Source organism: Megascapheus bottae, chromosome 2 (genome assembly GCF_031878675.1).
Source record: "Megascapheus bottae isolate mThoBot1 chromosome 2, mThoBot2.hap1, whole genome shotgun sequence".
Lineage (NCBI taxonomy): Eukaryota > Metazoa > Chordata > Mammalia > Rodentia > Geomyidae > Megascapheus > Megascapheus bottae.
This window is the reverse complement of record NC_143510.1, coordinates 15,571,650-15,593,578: the sequence shown is the minus strand read 5'-3', so window position 1 is coordinate 15,593,578 and position 21,929 is coordinate 15,571,650. Positions and strand designations below refer to the sequence as shown.

The following is a 21,929-nucleotide window of genomic DNA, read 5'->3' as shown; positions in this document are numbered from 1 at the left end:
CTGTAGGAGCAGTTGAGCCAACAGCTAGAGTTGGTAGGGCTGTTGAGTGGCTCCGAGGCAGATTGTTGTCTGGTTGTCCTTTGTAGACCCTTAATGTGGGGTTAGGAAGGGTTCCCCTACTGGACGGATGGCCTTGGTCCCTGCATGCACTGGGACTGTAGAAACTGATAGTTGGGGTCTTACATGTTGAAACTAGCGCCACTGTGTGGCACTGTGCGCTGCTGCTTCACATCAGGGATCAGGGATCACATTGGTGGCTCAAGGATTGCTTTGTGGGACAGAGTATTGGGAAGGATTGGGCACCCTGGGTGGGTTCACCGCAAACAAGGGTGCTGCCCTGGTCCTATATCCTGATTGCATGATGGTGGCAGTAGGTAGCAGCATTGGAGTAGTTAGGCCCACAGCTGGTGTTGGTACGGCTGCTGGATGGCTCAGAGAGAAATTGTTGTTTGATTGTCCATTGAAGACCCCTAGTGTGGGGTGAGGAAGAGATCCTGTGCTGGATAGATGGTCAGTATTGGGGCTTGGTCTCTTCATGGGCTGAGACTGTAAAATCTGGTTGTCGGAGTCATGTATGCTGGAAATAATGCCACCGTGTGGCACATGGTCAGAACTAGGAAGGGCCTGGTTCAGTGCAGAGTTGTTGTCTCTCAAGAGTAGAGCAGATACAAAGACTGATGCCTCTAAAGGTGGTGTGGTATCCATCCTATTATCATCATCCATGAATGGTTTAGTTTGTGTGGAGGCACCACTTCCAGGAATGGCAGTGCCCTGGCCCAGGTTGGGGAGGACTGAAGGAGCAGCACATGTGAGGACTGAGGCACTGTGCTGCTGCTGTACAGGGATGGCAATGGTGGTCCAAAAATTGTGTTGAGGGATCAAGGGTTGAGGAAAACAGACCACCCTGGGTGGGTGGGTTGGTGGGGGCTGGCCCCATCACAAGTTGCCTCTGGTGCAGGCTACAGGGCACCTGCTGAACAGGGTAGCAATAGGGTGTAGGGAGGACAGTGGGGTCTGGGTCCATCATTAACTGCCCCTGGTACATGCTGCAGACAGCCTGGGGAAATGGATGCAGGTGGGGTGTAGATGCACTGCTGGGTGCATGGCTATTCAGAATTTATCCCTGATGTAAGCTACAGGGTGCAAGGGGGACAGTGGGGGCTGGGCACATAGGGGCATGACCCTGATGCAGCCTGCAGGGCACCTGGGGTGGGGGTGGAGTATAGATGAGATGGTGGGCAGGACCTGAGGTAATGGACATGGGGGAGGTAAAGGTGGGCTGAAGGATACTGACCCATTCAGAAAGTGACCCAGTTGCAGGCTTTTGGAGACCTGGGGAAATGCACTCGAGCTAGTGCTGGAGGTTGGAGGAAATGAGAAAATGACCGCCTGAGAAGGTGGTGTGGTATCCATCTGAACAATGTCCTCATCTGTGGCTGGCAGCACGGTCACATGAGAGTTTATGCTGGGGGTGAGTGCAGCCAACACAATAGGGGTAGTGTTCACACTAATGGGCAGTGGAACTATGGGGGGGGGGTGTAGGAAAGGAAAGAGAAGGAGAATCTGGACTCCCAAGGGTGCAGGGCTCCTTTGTGCAGAGGAGAGAAGTAGGAAGGATTGCAGCTCTCAATAAATGAGCCTGGACTTCATTCTTATCATTCAGAACCCCCAAATTAGAAGCTGGGGTGCAGGAAGGAGTATTAGATGAGGCCACAGAAGCCTGCTCTTCCCCATCAGTGGCACTGGAAAGGGCTGGATGTTTGAAGCACAGGTAGGCTGAGGCATTGAAACACAATCCTCTGCCTCAGGTGGAGGACCAGAAGAGGCAGCATTAATGTCACTGCCATTTGTCACCTCTGATCTCCTCCCTGAGCCTTCTCTCTTCCAGATTTTACTGCTGGTATATTGTGTGATGTCCAAGTCTTTCTCAGCATCCATGCATGGAAGTTTAGGAGGTGGGGGAAGCTCAGTGCGACCCCACAGTATTGGTACTGGCAGCAGCAGAGGCAAAGGAGGCACAGATGGCAGTGGTGCTTTCCTTTTGGGTGCTCTGCGAGCTGCTAATATTGGTGTGGCAGGGCTTGTTGGACTTGTGGATTTCTCACCATCTGCCAGCTTCCCTGACTGCTGCAAGTCTGGAGGTAGATGAACTCTGGGCTTTTCCCTCACCACTCCTTGTGCTGACTCCCGAGAGTCTGGTAGTGGATGAGCTGTGGGATTTTTGCCCTCCACCACCTGACCTGACTCCTGGGAGTGTGAGCAGGTTGGGAGTTGGTTTTCACCCACCCTGTCAATGGTGGAGTTTGGCAAGTTGGGGATGTCATAGCCATGAGATGGGGTACTAGAGGAGACACATTGCAAAGAATTCCCTGCTGGGGGCTAGGGGGGCATCCCTGAGAGTATAGGCTCTCTTAATATTTCCCCCTCCACATGGTATCATTGTTCCATCTCTCTCCCCTCATTGACCTGTCCTTATTTTGAACTCACCCTCTTGGCCTTTGACCTCTGTATCCCTTGGGTTGGGAAGAGAGACATCACATGGTCTCCTGGGCTCCACAAATAGAGCACATGGCTTAGGTGTTGAAATTCGAGGTGTGAATCCCAGCTGACATAAAGGGGTGCCCAGATTCCTGGGGGTTTCCTGTGCCCAGTCTCCGGTCTGCAGGTTTTTTGGGCGCCTGCTCTGGCGATGCGGAGGGGTCCTCCCCCGGCGTGGGGTCCGTGGCCTCTGGCAGTGGGCACCTCCTCTTAGGGGCCCTTTGCTGACCGGCTGAGGGGGGCGCCTGCCCGAGATCCGGGCCGCCCTTCCTACACACCGGGCAGCGAGCAGGCCCAGGTCCTGCGCTGGCCACCCACCTAGGGAAGGTGAGGCCGCACAGTTCTTGACACAATTTACTGAGAACATTGGCCATTGCAGCAAATGGTGTGCGAAAGATCAAAGATCAGAAAAGTTAAGAAGTGCAATAGCGATCTCTCTCCTCCTCTGGTAGGTGAGGACTTACTGCCCAACTTGGCCTTTGTGATGTCACCTGACACATGCCACAGAAGAGGTGCACATGTGCACTGAGGACACATGACAGGTTCAAGTCAAAACAAGTGGAAATCAACCCAAAAGCTTCCTACTGGATTCCTAGATCCTGTGGTCTTTCTTGCTGGCCCTGGCAGGTGTTGGCACCAGTAGGACAACAATCTGGTCCTGTGTCTGGCCACTCTGTAGACCTTTCCAGCAACAGAGGATGGCTGGGTGCCCCTTCTCCAAGGACACTGGTGGCACCTCTCCTCTGTGGTTTCTGGTTCTGAGCATAGGACCAGTGCCACAGTCCCCAACATCTCTTCCTCACAGACAGGTTCTGTTCTTTCATTCATTTGATACAGCCACATCTAAGCCTTGCATCCTTCTTCTGATCACACAGATGCTTAGTGACCTAGCCAAGATGAAAGGGTCATTCTCTGTACCCATTTGCCTCCTTGTAATGCAACCGTCTGGATTCTGATCTCCATCCAAACCTTCCTCCCCATTTCTTATCTACAGTTAGCACAAGCACTGTCTAGAAGCATCCTCTCCTAAGTCGTCAAAGGACCATATTTGGCTCCAGGGCGTAGAGAAGAGAGGGAGCACCAACTGTCAGTGCATCTTCATTCTCCATCTCTCTAAGGCTTGAGTCTTTCACACTCAGTGTATTTTGTTTAGGTGGAAGAACTCAACTATGGAAAGATGTATATGGATATGTGCTAACAAACTTCAGTAGCCTATTATTGCATATGAGTATGGAATCAGTTCTGTGGTCTTCATGAAATGTGTCTACTAATCAAATAACTCATTTAATTTTTGCTAGCAAAGAGTGGAACAATGTGTTGAATTAAGATAAGAGGTATATAATGAGTATATCATGAGTACATCAGTTGGGTCCACTCTAAGAATATTAATGTCACCTTAATGTAAATTTAAAGAAATACTCTTATTGGAAATGTGGACAAAGGATATATATATATATAGGAGTCTCCAAAGAGTTGTAAATTTCAGCAGAATAAGGACAATTGAAAAATATACCTATGGTATTGTCTGGGTTGGATCTTGTTGCTTTGACTCCCCATATTTGAGTAAATGTCTCTCTCATGAAGAATTATTTGTGTCATGTCATGGAGAGATTTCAAGTTCATGAATGACAGAAAGCTGTGGCAGTATTTACATGATTGTGCATATCTGTGTTGTTATTGTATATTGTTGTATGTTTTATATTTATATACATTTTTCTGAAAAATAACATGTATACATATGTATGTGTTGTTTCATGTTGGTTTTAAGACAAGGTCTCACTAAGATTCAACTCACAATCCTATCTCAGCCTCCCATGCATCACTATGACCAATGCATGGTTTTGATTTTAAAATAATATTTACATATTTCACATATTGAAGACACTTTGGGTCTTCAATGGATTTAGCTTTCTGTCCATGTATACACTCAAAATGCCTTGGTTCTTTGTAGCACTTTGCCTTCTATCACTAAATGATGACTTCTGAAGGCAACTCAGCTCCACGTATCACATCATAGGGCCTTGGAACTTGAGATATCTCAAATGCTCACAGCTCCCTGACAGCAGGAGGATTCACTAGATTCACCAAAAAAAGGACTTCATGGAATTTGGAGGAAAGGACCTAGACTTACGGGCGATTCCATGTTTTTCCAACTCCTGACTGAACAAAAGCAAGCAGAAAACTCAGAGCCAATAGTAGCTTTCTCTTAATAGCCCAAAATCCCAAAAAAGATTTTGTAAACAGTCTTTAGGTTGATTTTTTTTCTGTTAGAACGCCATGAAATGTTTCTACTTTGTCATATACGTTCTTCCTCAAGCTGATTTTCAAACCTCAATAATTCTCTTTCCTAAAGCGTTCATATTTCCTTATTCAAAAAATTTTTCTTTAAAAATCTGCATCAGGGCCTGGAGTTTTGCCTAGTGGTAGAATGCTTGCCTAGCAAGCACGACGCTCTGGGTTCGATTCCTTGGTACTGCATAAACTGAAAAAAAGCTGAAAGTGGTGTGGCTTAAGTGGTAGAGGGCTGGCCTTGAGGAAAGCCCAATGACAGTGCTCAGGCCTGAGTTCAAGCCCCAGGACTCGCAAAAAAAAAAATCTGCATTATTTTGTTGACATTACTTTCTTCTCCCTTAAAACTTGTATCACTTTCTGGTATTTATACCAGAAAAATTAACTCCTAAAACATTCAAGAATACATATGGATGTTCATAGGTCAAGGGAAGAAATTTCCTCACTACTCCCCAAAAATTAGGATTGAGGAGATTCATGGTTTTGTTGAATGTGTTCTTTTCTACTTACTCTTTGGTTCTGATTCTACTCCTATCTCCGTTCTTTCCAAACTTCTTATTTACGAAGACACTACATTATTCTTTCTGATTCACACCAAGACCTGTGGTTTATGTACTTGTAGAAGTGCCAGTGTTTGAATGATATAATCCCCAAAAGAAGGGATGGACAAATCATTTAATTTTACCAAAGTCATTTTAACTTTTATTTTTCCCTGGTTGAGTTTTACTTTTATTTTAAACAATTTTTGAGGTAGAATCTAAATGCAAATCACACAATCAGGTTGCAATGTAAATTTCACAGAGGAAGATTTGGCATTCTGCAAAATGTATACATTCATGTATTTTTCTGTACTTTGCTGGTGAGTTTTTTCCCTCTTTTTTATTGTTATTATAAAGGTGATGTACATCAGGATTAGTTTCATAAAGACAGATAATGAGAACATTTTTTGAGCAATTTCACTCCTTCCTTCACTCTCTCTGAGCTTTTTGTCTGTTTGTTGTAAATCCTGGGGCTTGAAGTCCAGGCCTGAGCGCTGTCCTTGAGAAAGCTTAGAGCTCTATCACTTGAGCCACAGCACCATTTCCAGCTTTTTCTATGTATGTGGAACCAAGGAATTGAACGCAGGTCATCGTGCATGCTAGGCAAGCACTCTACCACTAAGCAAAACTACCATCCCCCTTCTCTCTGAGTTTTTCCCTCCCATTCCCATCCACAAAGTGGATAGTTCATTTTCAGCCTGGAGTCTAATTTATTTCTAACAAGGGCTAGCATTTTTGTATGTTGAACTAGGGAGAGATATTGATGTTTAAATAAATAGTGGAACAACAAGTAGCACCCTCAAGGAAGATATAGGGCCTCAGAAAACTAGTCCAGCTCTTAGCTGAATCAAGCTGGTTCTTAATCCAGGAAGGATGTCTAGTAACGCACAGCCCTTGTATAGCAATCTTTCTGTGTGTAGATGAAACTTACTTTGTTTACGTAGGAAGAAAAGGAGAAATCATGCTGACAAATCCTCTAAATCCTGTTAGAAAATCGGATCTTCTACATTAGAAAGCATTGCCTTTGATGGACATTGGAAGTGCTAGATTTAGAATGTGAGCATTTGGTAGACATTCCAGAACTCAAATCTCCTGTATTTGGTGGAGCTGTTTCCCTTTATGGCTGTTGTGGGAGTGCCTTGGTTCATTGATGAATTGATACCACCATAGACTGTTAACCCAGAGATTTTCATGCCAAATCTTGTAGGTGTGGCAATGTTTAAAACACTGCATGTGTTCCTTCAATAGGCCAACTGGGGACTACCCACTGGGTTCACTGCAGACAAGGGCAATGTCATGGCCATCTGTCTCAACTGCATGGTCGTAGCACTAGATGGTTGCATTGCTGGAGCAGTTAGGCCAACATCTGGTATTAATAGGGCTGTGGATAGCTTAGAGACAAATTGTTGTGAGACTGTCTATTGAAGACCCCTAATAGGGGGTAAGGAAGAGCTTCTATACTGGATGTATGGCAACACTGGGGCTTGGTCCCTGCATGGATTGGTACTGTAAAATACAATTGTTGGAGTCCTGCATGGTGGAAATAATGCCATTGTGTGGCAAGTGTTCAGAAGGAGGAGGGGCTTGGTTCACTGCAGGGTTGTTGTTTCATAAGACCAGAGGAGATGGAAAGATTGATGCCTCAGAAGGTTGTGTTGTATCCTTAGACAACTATCATTGTCCATGGGTGATTTAGATAGTAGGAAGGCACCATTTGCAGAATTGGGGGAAATAACTGGGCCCATGTTGGGAAGAACTGAAAGAATACCACACATGGAGTTGATGGCGCTTTGCTACTACACAACAAGGATTACATTGGTGGTTCAAGGACTAATTTGGAGGACAAAGGGTTAATTGAAAGCAAGGGGCCCTAAGTGGAGTTGGGATTGTGGAAGTGGCCCAAACCCAAGTTTCTCCAGTACAGGCTACGGGGGACCTGTAGAAGTGGTTCAAAGTAGGGTGTGAGGGGTTAGTTGGGATTGGGTCCACCACTATCTCCTCTTGGTGCAGGATATAGAACCCCCTAGGGAAATGTGTAGGGATGGGGTATAGGTGGCTGGTAGGCACTCATCTATTCTGCATATGTCCTTATTGAAGGCTACCGGGTACCTGGGGAAACATAGGGGTCAGTGCTGGAGTCTTGGGAAGATCAGGGAATGAACTGCTTCAGAATGTGCTGTGATATTGATATCAATAACATTATAATCTGTGGCAGGCTATATAGTCACATGAACGCATACCCCAAGGGCAAGCCTAACAAATACAGTGGTAATACCACCATTCACATTGTTGCTGGTTAGTGGAACTACATGAGGAATAAAGAAGGAAAAAGGAAGAGGGGAAGGAAGTTTAGCGTGAGGAGGAGGAGGGAAGTTTAGAGTGAAGGATTTCCTCATGTAGGGGAGATAGGCAAATGTTCAGGGGAAGGAGGTTAGAGAAAGAGGCAAAGTGAATGAGTACCATCTTCATTCTCATCCTGTAGAATCTCCAAATTAGAAGAGAAGTGGGGATTTTAGGTGTCAGTCCTTCTTTAGTGTTCCATGAGGGTGCTGACAAGAGTTCAAGCCCAGCAGCCTGCTCTTCCACATTAGTAGTGTTGGGAAGAGCTGGAGTCTTTGAAGTTCAGATAGACAGAGAGAGCAAACAAAAAGTCCCTGCAACTGTTGGGGGAACAGGAGAGGCAGTAGTAGTGTCACTGCCATGTGTCACTTGCCTGTGTGCTACCCTCCCAGGCTTCTGTCTAACAGAGTTTCCTCTTACAAAACAGTGTTCTCTCAAATGTCCAAGACTGCTGGGTGTCAGAGGCTCACACTTGGCATCCTAGCTACTCCGGAAGCTGAGATCTGAGGATCAGTGGAAAGTTTGTAGGACTATTTCCAATTAACTACCAGAAGACCGGAAGTGGTGCTGCAGCTCAGCTTGGCAGAGTGCTATCCTTGACCAGAAGAGCTCAAGGACAGGGCCCAGGCCTTGAGTTAAGGACTGGACTCCATGCAGAGAAATTTATCAGGTGGAGGGAGCTCCTTGAGACCCCCTGGTTCTGGCAGTGGTGGAAGCAAGGGCAAGAGAAGCAAGGAAGGCAGGGGTGCTTTCTTTTGGGGGGCTCTAAGAGCAGCCAGTTCTGATGTAGTGGGGTTTGCTGGTGGACTAGCTGTGCACTTTCCACTCTCCACCACCTTCCCTGACTATGCAGCTTGGAAGGTAGTTTGCACCCAGACTATCCATAGTCAAGCTTTGTGAGCTGGGCTGTTATCACCAATAGAGGGGGTATGGATAGAAGACACCAGTACCTCTTCTGGAGACAAGGAAACAAGGAATGTGTCAGGGGTACCCTTTCATACTGAATTCTTTTTTTTTCAAATCAAGATTACTGATTGTCTACTATCTCCATGCTAGAAGAGATTTTAAGGAAGGTCTGGATTACATGAGCTGACACACTGTTCACTTGATCCCCCGCTCAGAAGATTCGTATTTGTTGGAGGGAGTTGGGAGAGGAATGGAAGTGAAAGTTGGAGGCATTGCGGGGAACCATGAAAAACAAAAGAGAAGATGCGGCCTCTTAGAAATAACCTTTTGGCTGTCTAGGGAAAACAGAAAGATAGCTTTAACCAGTGGATGGCCAATAATGACAGAGAACCCTGTACTTGACTCTAAACCCAGTCATCTCAATTGGGACCTAGAGAAGGAGGACAAGTGAGTGCCCAACACTGGAGAAGCACCCTGATTTACTCTCTTCTCCACTGGGAGAAAAGAATCCAGTCTTTCTCAAACATTTGGAACAAAGAATAAATGTAAAATAAGAAATGCGACATTGAGCTAGGCACCAGTAGCTCACACCTATAATCCTAAGTAACCCAAGAGGTTGAAATCAAGGTTGGAAGCCAACCTAGACAGAAGTATCTGTAAGATACCCTTTATGACACCTAAAATAAACCTGAAGTGGAAGTGGCTCAAATGGTAGAGTACTCATGGCATGAGGCCCTAAATTCAAACCCTAGTACCATTTAGTCCTGAAATTATGTGTGTGTGTGTGTGTGTGTGTGTGTGTGTGTGTGTGTGCGTGAGAGAAAGAGAGGGAGAGAGAGAGAGGGAGGGAGAGAGAGAGAGAGAGAGAGAGGGAGAGAGAGAGGGAGAGAGAGAGAGAGAGACAGAGAGAGAGAGAGAGAGAGAGAGAGAGAGGGAGGGAGGGAGGGAGGGAGGGAGGGAGGGAGGGAGGGAGGGAGGGAGGGAGGGAGGGAGGGGGAGGGAGGGAGGGAGGGAGGGGGAGGGAGGGAGGGAGGGAGGGAGGAGAGAGAGAGAGAGAGAGAGAGAGAGAGAGAGAGAGAGAGAGAGAGAGAGAGAGAGAGAGAGAGGAGAGGGAGTGGGAGAGAAACTGGTGTTTGAACTCAGAGTGTGGTGCTCTTAGCTTTCATTCTACCTCTTAAGCTAAACTCTACTTTTGAGTCTTTGGTGATTACTTGGAGGTAAGAGTCTCATAGACTTCCATGCCCAGGTTGGTTTCAAACCACAATCCTCAGATCACAGCTAGGATTACAGGGCATGAGATTATTTGTACAGGGCTCTAGCATTTGTGAGTTGTATCTGACATCATACTACCATATGAGTAAAACTCAGAAAACATTGTTACAAGATTAATTGTCTTATGGTCATAGTGAATTTAAAATGAGTAGAGTTCCTTGTAGAATCTTAGGCAGAGAATGGCAGCTCTATCCTGTTGACTACTATATCAACAACAACTTAAGGAAGACTTAAATGCCTTGTTATAGGAGTATTTGGTGAGAGTTAATGAGGTGATCCACTGAGATCTAGCTCCAAGAAGACTCTGTGGCTCTGAGAACATGGCATTAGTGTACATAAAAGAAAATGATTCTGGCCAGCAAAAGGGTCCTCATTAATCTTTTCTGAAACCTCATAAGGAAAGTGATCTTCCATTCTAGGAAAATGCTGTCATACCACAGATAACAATTACTGAGCTTTTACTGTGTGCCAGACACTGCTTGGTCTAACATTATCACCAAAGCTTTAAAACTGAGCTGGGAAAGATTAAATAATGCCTAAATTCCTTCCACAACTGTTAAGTGGAAATCTGGGATCTAATTCTGAGCCCACCATTATTCTCTGTGCCCCTCAGCTTTTGTAGTAGAGTGAGAAACAAAAGAGGAATAGAATAATCCTTTAAGTAATGGTAATACAATTCTAAGCAAAAGCAAGAAACACAGCAACTGGAACAAGAATTTGCCTAGTAAGGATGATATAGACCCCCAGATTTGGCTAGAACACAACTACAGGGAGCTTCTTTGCAGGACTCAATGAGCATTCTAAAGCCTGCAGACAAAATATAATCCCATAACTATGGATTAGCACCACCAGACCAATATCATCCTCAATACTATGGGTCCTTCTCTGGGATTCCAGGCCTGGTGCCAGGAACAAGGCGGCTTACAGTGTAGAAATAGCTGAAACTTAGTAGCATGCAAAGGAAATCTTTGCTTTAGTTGTAGGGCATAACCAATAGTCAGGACCAGGTCTTGGGAACACAGGCTACATTGTGTATCTAAGTATACAAATCACAAACACAGGGAGCTAACAGCATTTATCATCATTGAAACTGTGGAGTGGGGCAGGGAGAATTGGATTAGGAACCATCTATGCATATGGTTCTCAAAATGGACTTGAGAGCTGTTTCAAACTTTCAACCTGTACATCTGCCTCCACATCTACTTGTACCTATCAGAGCAATCGGGCTCCTATCTCAACTGCCTTCTAAATTAATTGGCAGCTTCTAATATGGAACCACACATGCGTATGATTCTGGGAAATACAGTGGAGAACAGATCTCTATGGAGCAGGTGTCATAGTCCATTTCAATACAACACACCAAGTACTCTAGACCTTCCAATGACCTCTGGCCACCCAGCCTATTTGCCCTTAGTTCTCCTGACTGAAAAATTAAAACTGGAATCTTGGTGCACGGGAAAGTTTAGGTATAATATGAACCTGAAGTCTCATTCATACTCAGTAAAAATGAGAAGATTCTTGACCATTGTCATTGGGCGGAAAAAAATCTTCCCCCAAAGATTAGGTGCCAGGCTCTCCCCTGTGAATGTCCACTTCCTTGTTCAGAACTCAGATACTTAAGAGCAATGGTTAAAGGTTGTGTGTGTGTGTAAGAGAGAGGGGGGGGAAGGGGAGAGAGAGAGGGAGGGAGGGAGGGGGAGAGGGAGGGAGGGAGGGAGGGAGGGAGGGAGAGAGAGAGAGAGAGAGAGAGAGAGAGAGAGAGAGAGAGAGAGAGAGAGAGAGAGAGAGAGAGAGAGAGAGAATGAGAGAGAATGAATCAGTGTGGGCAAGGTACAATGTTCCTGAAAATGTCTCACCATGGGCACCACTGTGTGGTGACAAGAGTGACAGCCAGTGTCCCCTGGAACATTGTGTTGGGAGGATGCAGAGTCTCCTTAGGAAGCAGCATAAGGATTCATGACTGACACTTGCCACTAAGTAGGAATGACAGCATAGATGCAGATTTCCCCTCCATGCCAGTGCTGGCAACAGCATCATATTTGGCTGAGTTTTCAGTGCGTATATAATATATTTCTGTATGTGAAGATAAGGAGCCATTTTTCATATCAAGAAAAGACACTAAGCTAGATTACACTTGTATCTGTCAGAAAGCTACCCATTACAAGCAACAAAAACCAAACTTAAATTGACTTCAGTAAAATCTGTAAATTAAAGGGGATTAGTTACTAGATTTATGATGAATTGCCCCAAGGAGCTGAAATGTCTGTAATAACCTTTGGTTTCCAGTATAGTTGGACCTAGAGCATCAGAAGTCAACAAGATCTTGTTTTTCTTTTCTTTTGCCAGTCTTGTTCTCAGGCTAATACTTTCATCTAGTCCTTCTAGAACTTCTGTAGTCAGCTTTGAAAACTCACTGGAATGAAACTTTCTCTTTCCAGAAAGTTTGAGCCTGAGGTCCTGGAGCTAAGATCCTTGAACCAGCTTAAGTAGTACAGTCCCTAATGATAGGGAGTGTGGATAATAGAGGAAGAGTTCTAGTGCCCCTAAAAAAAGGTAAATGCATGTCCACCTAGCCAAAGGAATGTCATCTTCTCACCCAGCTAGAGTTAGACTTGGCCTAGGTTGTTTCTTAGGCAAGTTTATAAGCATCATGGAGTCCCGCTTTCAGGCCTAAGAGCTAAGTTGTCTGGGTTCAATAGTCCATTCTACCATCCTAGCTCTCAGCTTGTGTACAACTATCCATCTATACCATGCCAACTGGGCTACCCTAGAATCAGGGTTTATTGTAAGCATTCACGACAAGTGAATTGGTTAAACGACTCAGCAAAACAGCAAACCTCTCAACATTGTTATTCAAGGTCACTGATAATTCTTGAACTGCTGTACTCCACAGACATGAACTTTGTCCCTGCCACAGGTAGTTCCGTTAAGTTGGGTTCCTTGATGGAAGGTTTCATTTGCCTTCAATTCTCCTGGAAACAGGACCCCCACTGAGCTCCTCAAGTGGTATGTTCTGGGTAGAAGCAGTTATTTCGATGAGGCCTTCTTCCTGGGTAGTCTACTGAGGGCCACCTCACAGTGTTTTTCTAGCTATTAAAGGCTTTATCAGGCACAGAGTCTCTAGCAGCTTCCTTTAGGGGAAAAGAAAAATATTCTTCTTGAAGCCAACCACCTCCAAGAGCAATTGGCTGCCCGTTTCAGGGCCATGCTAAGTGGTTGGCACCTGAAAAAAGGGCAAAGTCTTTTTCTTTCAAGTGCAGCCGGAAAATGGGAGTCAGTAGTGAAATTGGGGATGGAGGAGAAGTATTTCCATGCCACATTTTTGTTTTGTTGTGAGCTGGCAAACTTCAACATGCCCAAGCAAAGTTTTGTGAAATTTCTTAAATGCTGAATGTGGCACTGGCCCAAATGAATGTAGATGTTATTTTAGTGCTAGGAGAGATTTATTTTAATGTACAGATGCAGCCACTACAAAGGCCCCTTTTAATCGACTGAGGCCTCTGTTCCTTGCTATTTTCCTCTCTGTTACCCTCCTCATTGCAGGGAGCTGGCATATGCAGTGCCAGTGGAAGGTATCCTCTTCTACCCGTCTTGTCTCTCAAGGCGAGCACATAAGTGCTGACAATAATTATAATTAAGATGCTTTGTGCAAGAAAAAAGAGCACTTTTCAAGACTCCATCCATGCCCTTTCCCAGCCTGTTCACAATCCAGAAAGAAAGCAGCCTGACAGAAGAAAATGCAGCAGGACAGTCCCACAGCTCCCCACTGCAGTGCTGCCCCAGGGATGCAGCTCCTTACCTAGAGCTGGCTTCTCCAAGCCCAAAACAACCCACCATTTGACCACTTGGCTCTAGATGGGAAATCCATCCGTTGAGCTGAGCCTCAGATATCAATATCTTGCACCTTGATCAGAGCCAAAACAAATGAGAAGGGAAGTGCAGAGGAAGCCTTGGCGACATGTAAGGTTTGGCTAAGCCAAATCTTTATTTCATGGCAGAAGAAGTAGAACACAGGGAAACTGCAGGCTGAAAGGATCATGGAGTTAAAAGGGACAATACTTACTGGACACAGAGACACAGGGGATGGTCAAACTATGACAGTTCTCATTTCTGTCCTTGCCTAAGGCTCTTTAATTTTTTTAAACAGTAATTTGTAATATCTTCCTAAGTATCTCAAAATCAAATCCCTGGAAAATATTAACCTATTTCCTAACATGCTGCCAAAAAGAAAATCTATACAACATTCCAACTATAATAACAAGACATAAAAGGAGAATAATTCATAAGAGGATAATAGATGTCTTAATATGTAAATGTCTTGGGCATAACTACAAGAGGAGATCGAAGAAAGCAGTGGAAGCTCACGCTCCACTTTGCAGCAGGGTCTCTAAAGCAATGATTCCAGAATTTACATTGTGCCCACTGACCCAGCTACTTTGTTGGTGAATGAAGCTTCTGATAAAATATACTCATCCTCGCTTGCACACAGGGCTGTAGTTGTTGTATCTCTGGAGGATTCTGTGCAAGAGACTCTGTATCTCAATGTGAAGCAGAGTTGGGTTGAAGAGCCAGATTTGTTTCCAAGCACATTGATCCCAGGCAGAGTGCTCAAAGCCACAGGCACATGGAATCACTTATTGTCAGGGGCCAGCCTGTGAACTGTAGGACATCCAGTTATTGTGACAATCGGAACATCACTGCAGACTTCCAAAAATGCTCCCTAGGGGGTGATGCCACTCCAGAGAACCACACAATGGGAGGGAACAGTCAGGCTTGCAACTCAAAACTCCAGCTCCACCAAGTCTAGCATATTCCTCCACTATTGTGGATCTTTTCTTCAAAGTGGAGGAAACATCTTCTCCTTAAGAATGACAGAAGGATGGCCGGGAACATAGCCTAGTGGTAGAGTGCATGCCTAGCATGCATGAAGCCCTGGGTTCAATTCCTCGATATAATGTACTCAGAAAAAGCTGGAAGTGGTGCTGTGGCTCAAGTCGTAGACCACCAACCTTGAGAAAGCCCAAGGACAGTGCTCAGGACCTGAGTTCAAGCATGAGGACAAGGGAAGGGGAGGGGAGGGGAGGAGAGAAGAAGGGAGGGGAGGGGAGGGAAAGAAAGATATAAGGGTTAAAGGGAATAATGCAGAACACACAATTAATGCTCTCTGCTATATCATCAGCTTATAAAATGCTTCTAGTACTCGTACCATGAGCCACTTCTCTCTCCAGAACTTGCTATGGGCATGGTATTCACTGAAACCCCATGGGTTGTTGAGTCTCCTTCAGAAACTGCTTGCTTTACTGGGAATCTTCTTTTGGCTTTTTTCTTTATTTAGTTATTTTCATTAAAATTTTTTTCTTGAGCCAGGCTAAAAAATTTGACTGGTTCACATCTGTATTCCAGAGATCTGAGGATCATGATTCAAAGTCAACCCAGGCAGAATAGTCCATGAGACTGCTGTTTCCAATTAACCAATCAAAAGACAGGAGACCACTCAAGGCCCTGTGTTCAAGCCCCAGTACTAACACATCATTTTTTAAAAATGGAGTTTGGACCTAGTGCTTGTTATGCACTTTAGAAACTCTTTTCTTTCTGTGTTTAGGTAATTTTTCATACAGAACTTCTACTTCCCTTGTAGCTGATACTATAGGTCTATACCACCATATCTAAACCCCATTTTTTTTTCAAATTGAGGAAAACATGAGCTTTGGGCATCTTTGGAGCTATTTGAGGCCTCCAGACAATAGATCAGTTCCCAGATGTTGAGAAGAAAATAAAACAAAAAGCAAACTGTTGTGAGAAAAATGTGGGCTCACCAGTCTTCTATGAAACAGATGAGTGTCAGTCTTTTGTATGTGCATTCTTTTAAAGTAATTTTAGATGGCTCCCTCTGGCTCATTCAAGTTAGATAGTTGTTTTCTCCTGCTTTGAAGTTAGAAAGGGTTGGTTTCAAATTCTGATATCCTCAGCATCCCTCCCAAATGTCCAGATGGAAGATGTCATCTCCAGCACAGACCCTCAGGACAACTCGGTATCCTCAACTATAGAACATGGAACACAGCGGGGGAGGGGTTGAGGAAGTGGAGGGGAGGAGGAATGTCTACCTGTGAGGATGCCAGTGTTTCTTTGGCTTGACATTGTCAACAGAGTCAGGGATGCTGAGAGTAGCCAAGGTGATGACTGGCTCTGGTCAGTCGTCTTCTATCCATAAGTGCAACTACATTAGGTTTAGAAAGAACTTGAGGTCCAGGGCAGTACATGCAATGAATCTGGGGTTGGTTATGGTTTGTATCTTAAATGTTCCTCAAGGCTCATGTGCTTTAAGGCTTGATCTCAAGCTATTGCTGATGCAGGAAGTAAAAGAAAGGAACCTCCTAGTAAAAGAAAGTTAAGCCTCCAGGACATGTCCTTCAGTGGGTATTGGGACCTTGGGCCTTTCCTAATTTTCTCCTTGCTTTCGGAATGCCATGAAGTGAACAACTTTTCTCACCATCCTGGTGATCTTCCTACCTACAGGTCCCAAAGCAAGAGAAACAACTGACTGTGAACTGAAAGCTTTGAAGTTACGAGCCAACATAAATCTTTCCTCCTTGAAAGTTGATTGTCTCAGGTTTTTTGTTATAGGGATGAAAAGCTTACTAACACAGTGTCTCTGGTTAAGGGAACTTCAACCCTCTGCAAGATGGATTAGTAAGCAATGGCAGTTTTCTAGGCTTGGAAGCTCAGTTAAGGATAGGAAATAGGATTTGGATTGAATTAAATAATGTATGGGTTTAATGTACATGGTGGTTAGTATGTATGTGCATGTGTTATTTATTGGATATGTACTATGTGTCTGGCACTCTGCTAAGTCCCTGTCATTCATTAACTCATTGGAGGCTTACAACCAACCTCTAAGCTTTGCACTGGTGCTGTTTCCATTGTGCAGAGGAAAATCAGCTGTGAAAAAACATGCGTTGCATATGAGAAAGGCAGGAGGTAGACATGGCTAGAACCCCATTTTTTGCCGTTTTTCAATCTGGACACAAGTTTAAGAAAACAAGTCCAAAAGTGCTATTGTTGAGAGGTTTCTTGCCTGTATGGTTGGGACTTCTTGAAATCCCCCACCCCTAGGACATTTAAGATTGAGACAAAAATTATGGGGTACAGCTGAGGTCCCAGCATACCACAATCATATGGCCCCTCCTGACTATAGAGGGAAACTATCAGTCTTTACATCGGGGGCCCTGAAAAGTCCCCATTCTCTCTTGGATGCTTGGATATGTATGTTCCTTTGTGTTTTGAAGACTTGTTCCAGTTCATAGGTCCAGTTTCCACCAAAGCCACAGTGTTAATGGGCAGAGATGAAGGACACTGGGATCTACTCATAAGACATTTATAGTCCATTTTAATCGTAGTGCAGTGGTAGATGGAACTCAGTGGCTTGATCTCAAGAGATCCCTGGGATCTCTTCCAAGATTGGCCCTGAGTGGAGGTGAGAGAAAGCCTAGAGCCTCACGTCTATATCCACTCCCAAGATGAGCCATTTCAGTTAGGTACTCCATTGTTTCTGTTCTTGGGTCATGAACAAGTAATGACCATGATTTTCAGTGCTCACTTTTCAGTTGTTCAATCAGAGCAGTTTTATTTGACCTCAGCTTCATTTCTAGCAGAAGCCTTCACTGTCTAGATTGTTGTGAACTTTTGGTGAAGCAAATGGCTATGCTCGCTTTCTTCCTAAAGCTTACTACCTAAAGCTGAAAAGAATGGAAGACACTTAATCATTCAATCATGCAGGCATTTCCTGAGGTACCCAGGCCCATCTGGTCCTCTGTCATCGGTCCATGCACAGGTCAGTGGCATGGCCTCCTCATTCCAACAGAAGGTCACCTTGGAGTCAGTGAGCAGCTCCCAGGCCTCATCCTGACCTGCTGGCTGGGCTGGGAACTTCCTCCTGCTGGCCTGTCTGCTCGTGGCGTTGGGAAGATTGACTCTTTTAGAAGCAATAGCAGAGATGAAGGAGTGGAAACCTGGGAGTCCTTGAGCCTTGCAGCACTGGTAGAATATGAAATTAGGAATACTGTTCTCTGCTTGAGCTCAGGATTAGTCCCGGGTAGGGTATGAGGTGAGCACATCTCGGCCAGCTCCCGTCTTTACCACAAGCCTTCTGCACCTAAGCTACCATTGAAGTCTCTTCCCCAGTCCATATCCCTTCCCTCTGGGCTTGGAAAAGGGACAGAGAAAGAGAGAGGGTGGAGGCAAAGGAACTGGCTCTAGCAGTTCCGGGGGTTTCTTTCCTGCCCAGAGATTCCCATGGGCCTCAAACTTTAGAGACTTAAAAATCCAGCTTTGGCTCCTTTGTTCTCAAAGTTCCTCCTGTCCTCCCTTCCCTGAGGCTGTGAGCCTGGAATGCTTTAGCTGAGCAAATGGAGAGAAGCCAGGGGGTGCCAGGAAACCCTGGGAGGAAGAATGTTGGTTACAACTGTGTTTCAAACTCTTATGCCCCAAAGGAAGCTGGGAGGCCTCTGATTAACTCCCTAGTGTCTGGAATACAGTGTGTTTGTTCAATTCTTCCTTCATTGAGTTTTTATGCAATGTCTCTTGGGGCCCAGCTGTGCCTGAGAGTTCACTATGGAGCAGAGGAAGGTCTGAGTTGAGGGACACTGAGACCTCACTGGTGAGGCCTCTGCCAGAGAGCTGGCTCCTAGGTGTAGAGCCTGCTGAGAAGGGTTTAGAGTTGCCTGCCAAATCAGAAAGGCCCCTCCCTACATTCCACCCCCTGGAGACTTGACCAGCCAGACTGTTTGGGAACCCAGATGACAGTCTCAGGTGTTGCCAAACATGTGTGTGAGAGCAATCATTTAATGACAGAAGATGGCTTTTCCAGCCTCCACATCTGCCTGATTAAACTGAGACAAAACTGGTATCCTTCACTCCAAGACTGATTCCCAAATATTGCGAGGTCTTGAGATTCCAGGAGGTTGGAGAAAACAATGTGCTTGATTACTCCAGAGTGTTCTCTTGCCCCTTTTGTTAATGGGTCTCCATTCCCTCCTCCCACCCTACTCATAATCGCCTTGTGTACAGCTGTTCTGGAAGAGTGCTGCTGCTGGACACATCTGCCACCCAGGTGTTTGACTCTGGAGTGCATATTCGGATGGCCAGAGGGAACCAGGCCTACTTCATTAAGTACATGTCTTCCTTGGCTTTTTCTGCTGTAGTCATGCTTTCCATCCATTTAAAATGGAACAGAGATTCTGGAGAAAGCTAGAAAGTGATGGTCTTGCCTCAGCCACCAAGAGGGCAATTTTGCTTGTGACTTCTAGATCCCCAATAAGCACTAGCTTTGTTTACACTTTCTTGTTAAGTCCTGGTCCTTGTAAAAGCTTGAGACATTTGCTTTCTTACTTGCGTCAGCCACACACGTGGTCACCAAGCTCTCATTCTCTAAATGCTTCTCCAGCTTGGCCTAACCTGCTCTATCCACTCGCTTCTTCCAGGTCACTAGACCTCTCCAGTGAAGTTTCCTGATCCAACTTCCATATTGGATTGGCAGTTTGCATAATAGTTTTAAAGTAATGGGCCAATCACCCAGGGCAATCAGTTATTATATGGAATAAACAGAGCCCCCAATGCATATTTAGACAATCAGTGCAAATATTCTTGATTTCTTACATAGAGAAAGACCAAGACTTATCCTGATACCACCAGCTGGCATTTTGTTTGCCAGTAAAAGCAAAATGAAACCTTGAGAGCATGCTAAAGCTCACAGTTCAGGAAACCTTTTGACTGCTATAGGAATTGGGATCAAAGATGAGAACGTAAGTCCTACTAGAAGACTGAGTCCATGCCTGCTTTCTGTAATCCTTGGTCCTTTCTGACATGAAGTGTGGCTGTCCTAAGGATTGACAATACAGTATCAAAAGCCTTAGCAGATAATGTGGCACATAGTAGGGGTCTTTCACAAGTGATACTAAGTACTGCTCTTGGTAGTACTATTATATGTAAGCATTTCTGCAATCTGACTGATAAAATAATTTTCATTATGAAATATGTCATATTATTTGGAGACAGGTCTGGTATTAGAGAAAGATGCTTGATTAATTGATTTCATTGAAAGTAAAAGCATGTTAGAATTCATTACACTAAAATGATGGAGCCTTCAGGTTTAGTGTGTGTGTTGAGGAGGGTAAGGAGGAGACTCTATCTGGTCCAAGTGATGTGACCATCTGGCAAAACTAGGGGTTCCTGTCTTTACCCCCTCTTGTCAGAAACAAGATCATGCCCTTGCATCATCTCACACTTGCCTGGATGACTGGTCTCCATTCATCCGTGCCTCCTCTTGCACAAAGCCTATGGCTTACCACCTTCACCTGCCATTTCCAAAGCACAGATCTGTTCACATCTCTCATATCTTCCCCTCTCGTGTTTTAAACATTTTTTTAAGCTATTACCCTTCAGACAGAATCCAAACTACCTGCATGGAAGAACATGGTCTCCTGAGAGAAAAATTGAGAATGATAGATATGGCAGTCAGCACAGCATCCAACCACACAGTTATTCCCTCAGTATGGCTGTGATGCCTGCCTGAGCTGAGTCCGTTTCCAGCCAAAGGCAGTACTGGAAAGCAAAGAGTCTCTTTCCTCCAGGAGCTTTACTTCTCTCTCCCTATGTGGAGAAGGATAAAAGAGCAATTGTAGTTACATGCCAACTCTTGATAAATGCTGTGAAGAATAATGTAGCAGGCTTAACTGTGACACCTACATCAGACCCTTCTGTGGACCAAGCCAAGCCAGCTTTTTCCCTGTTGTGGTGAGGGATCAGGCCCCTCTTGAGTGTTGGTAAAGCAATAGTTATTTGGTCAGGTTGCAGTTTCCCTAGTTGAATTATTGTTTGATCAGTCTATTATTCAAATGCTGATTGGAAGTCAGCTACTCCTGAAATATTTTCACTTATCTTTCTGGATAAGAATTTTCTAGAACAAATACTGAAGTCACAGAGTTATGTTGCTAAAGGGAGCCTTGACTGGTGACCCTGTGGTAAGCTGAAGATGCAGACTGTCCCAGTAATTCCAGGATTAATGTCACCCTGTGACATTGCTATGGGACCTTTCCCCAGCCTATGGTTACTAGACTGAGCAGATGAAAAATGTTTTATCTTGAAGTCCTACTGCATCTTCAGCTTTGACCGTAGTGTTAGATAACTGGACATAGCTAAGCCCTGTAGCTCTCTTTACACTGGGCAGAGAATAGTCCTGAAGTCGGTGTGGTTCTCACCTAGCTCTGGAGGAGAGTTGAGTCCAGAAGCTTTGCAGTGGTCTCGGAGACCCTCTAGTGAGTCACATGTGCATGGACAAGTCCCTTACCCTCTAGGTGCCCTGAAACATGCGCCTGAGTCAGAGGACTCAGAGGCATCTCTCTTAGCTCTATGGGCCACCCAGCGGAATATTTTACTGCTGCTTTGTATTAAATACAGTGAAAGACATCCAGCTCAGAGGTGTTGGGAAAATAGAAGTGGCCATTCTATTATGGATTTGGAATGTTTAGAAATTTGACTCTTCATTTTGTTAGAATGTCTTTGTAAACATTATCGCGTGGTTACAGAATAAGAAATTATTAACTAGAGAGCTATAATTTTGAGAGCTTATAATTTTTAGTGGATATTGATGTTGTAGCACTGATTAAAATACAATGAAGCCTAAGGCTTAAATGTTTTATTCTGAAAGGTTGAAAATGATAGAGATTGACTTGAAAAAATGTATTGGATTAACATCTTTATTGAAATAATATTATTTAAAGAGTTTTGTAAGCATAAAATGATCTGACAAAAAGTATGCACTGCCAGCTCATAGTGGTCTTACAAAGCCGAGGGAATACAGCTTTCTTTAGATGAATTCTGGAAAAGTGCTTCAAGATTACTACAGGGGTGAAAAGAATATTATTTTATTATACACCCCTGCTAATCTTTTTCAGCAAGTCATTAAAACGCAAATGGAGGAAATATGAACAATTGTCACTTATTATATATATATACATATATCATATATTTTTTACCAAAGGGGACTGT

General features: G+C 44.6%; 2 protein-coding genes across 3 annotated transcripts in view; one reads left to right on the top strand and one right to left on the bottom strand.

The window, feature by feature from the left end:
- Cacna2d3 (calcium voltage-gated channel auxiliary subunit alpha2delta 3) overlaps nucleotides 1-21,929 on the top strand; it is an 846,818-nt gene that overhangs the window by 727,534 nt on the left and 97,355 nt on the right. The gene's annotated exons all lie outside the window — the stretch shown is intronic.
- LOC150066495 (nuclear pore-associated protein 1-like) lies at nucleotides 259-20,189 on the bottom strand. The gene is given in 7 exon segments (XM_090318591.1): nucleotides 259-927; nucleotides 1,138-1,536; nucleotides 1,538-1,758; nucleotides 1,761-2,341; nucleotides 2,611-2,856; nucleotides 17,677-17,856; nucleotides 20,122-20,189. Coding segments are annotated over 7 exon segments (2,364 nt in total).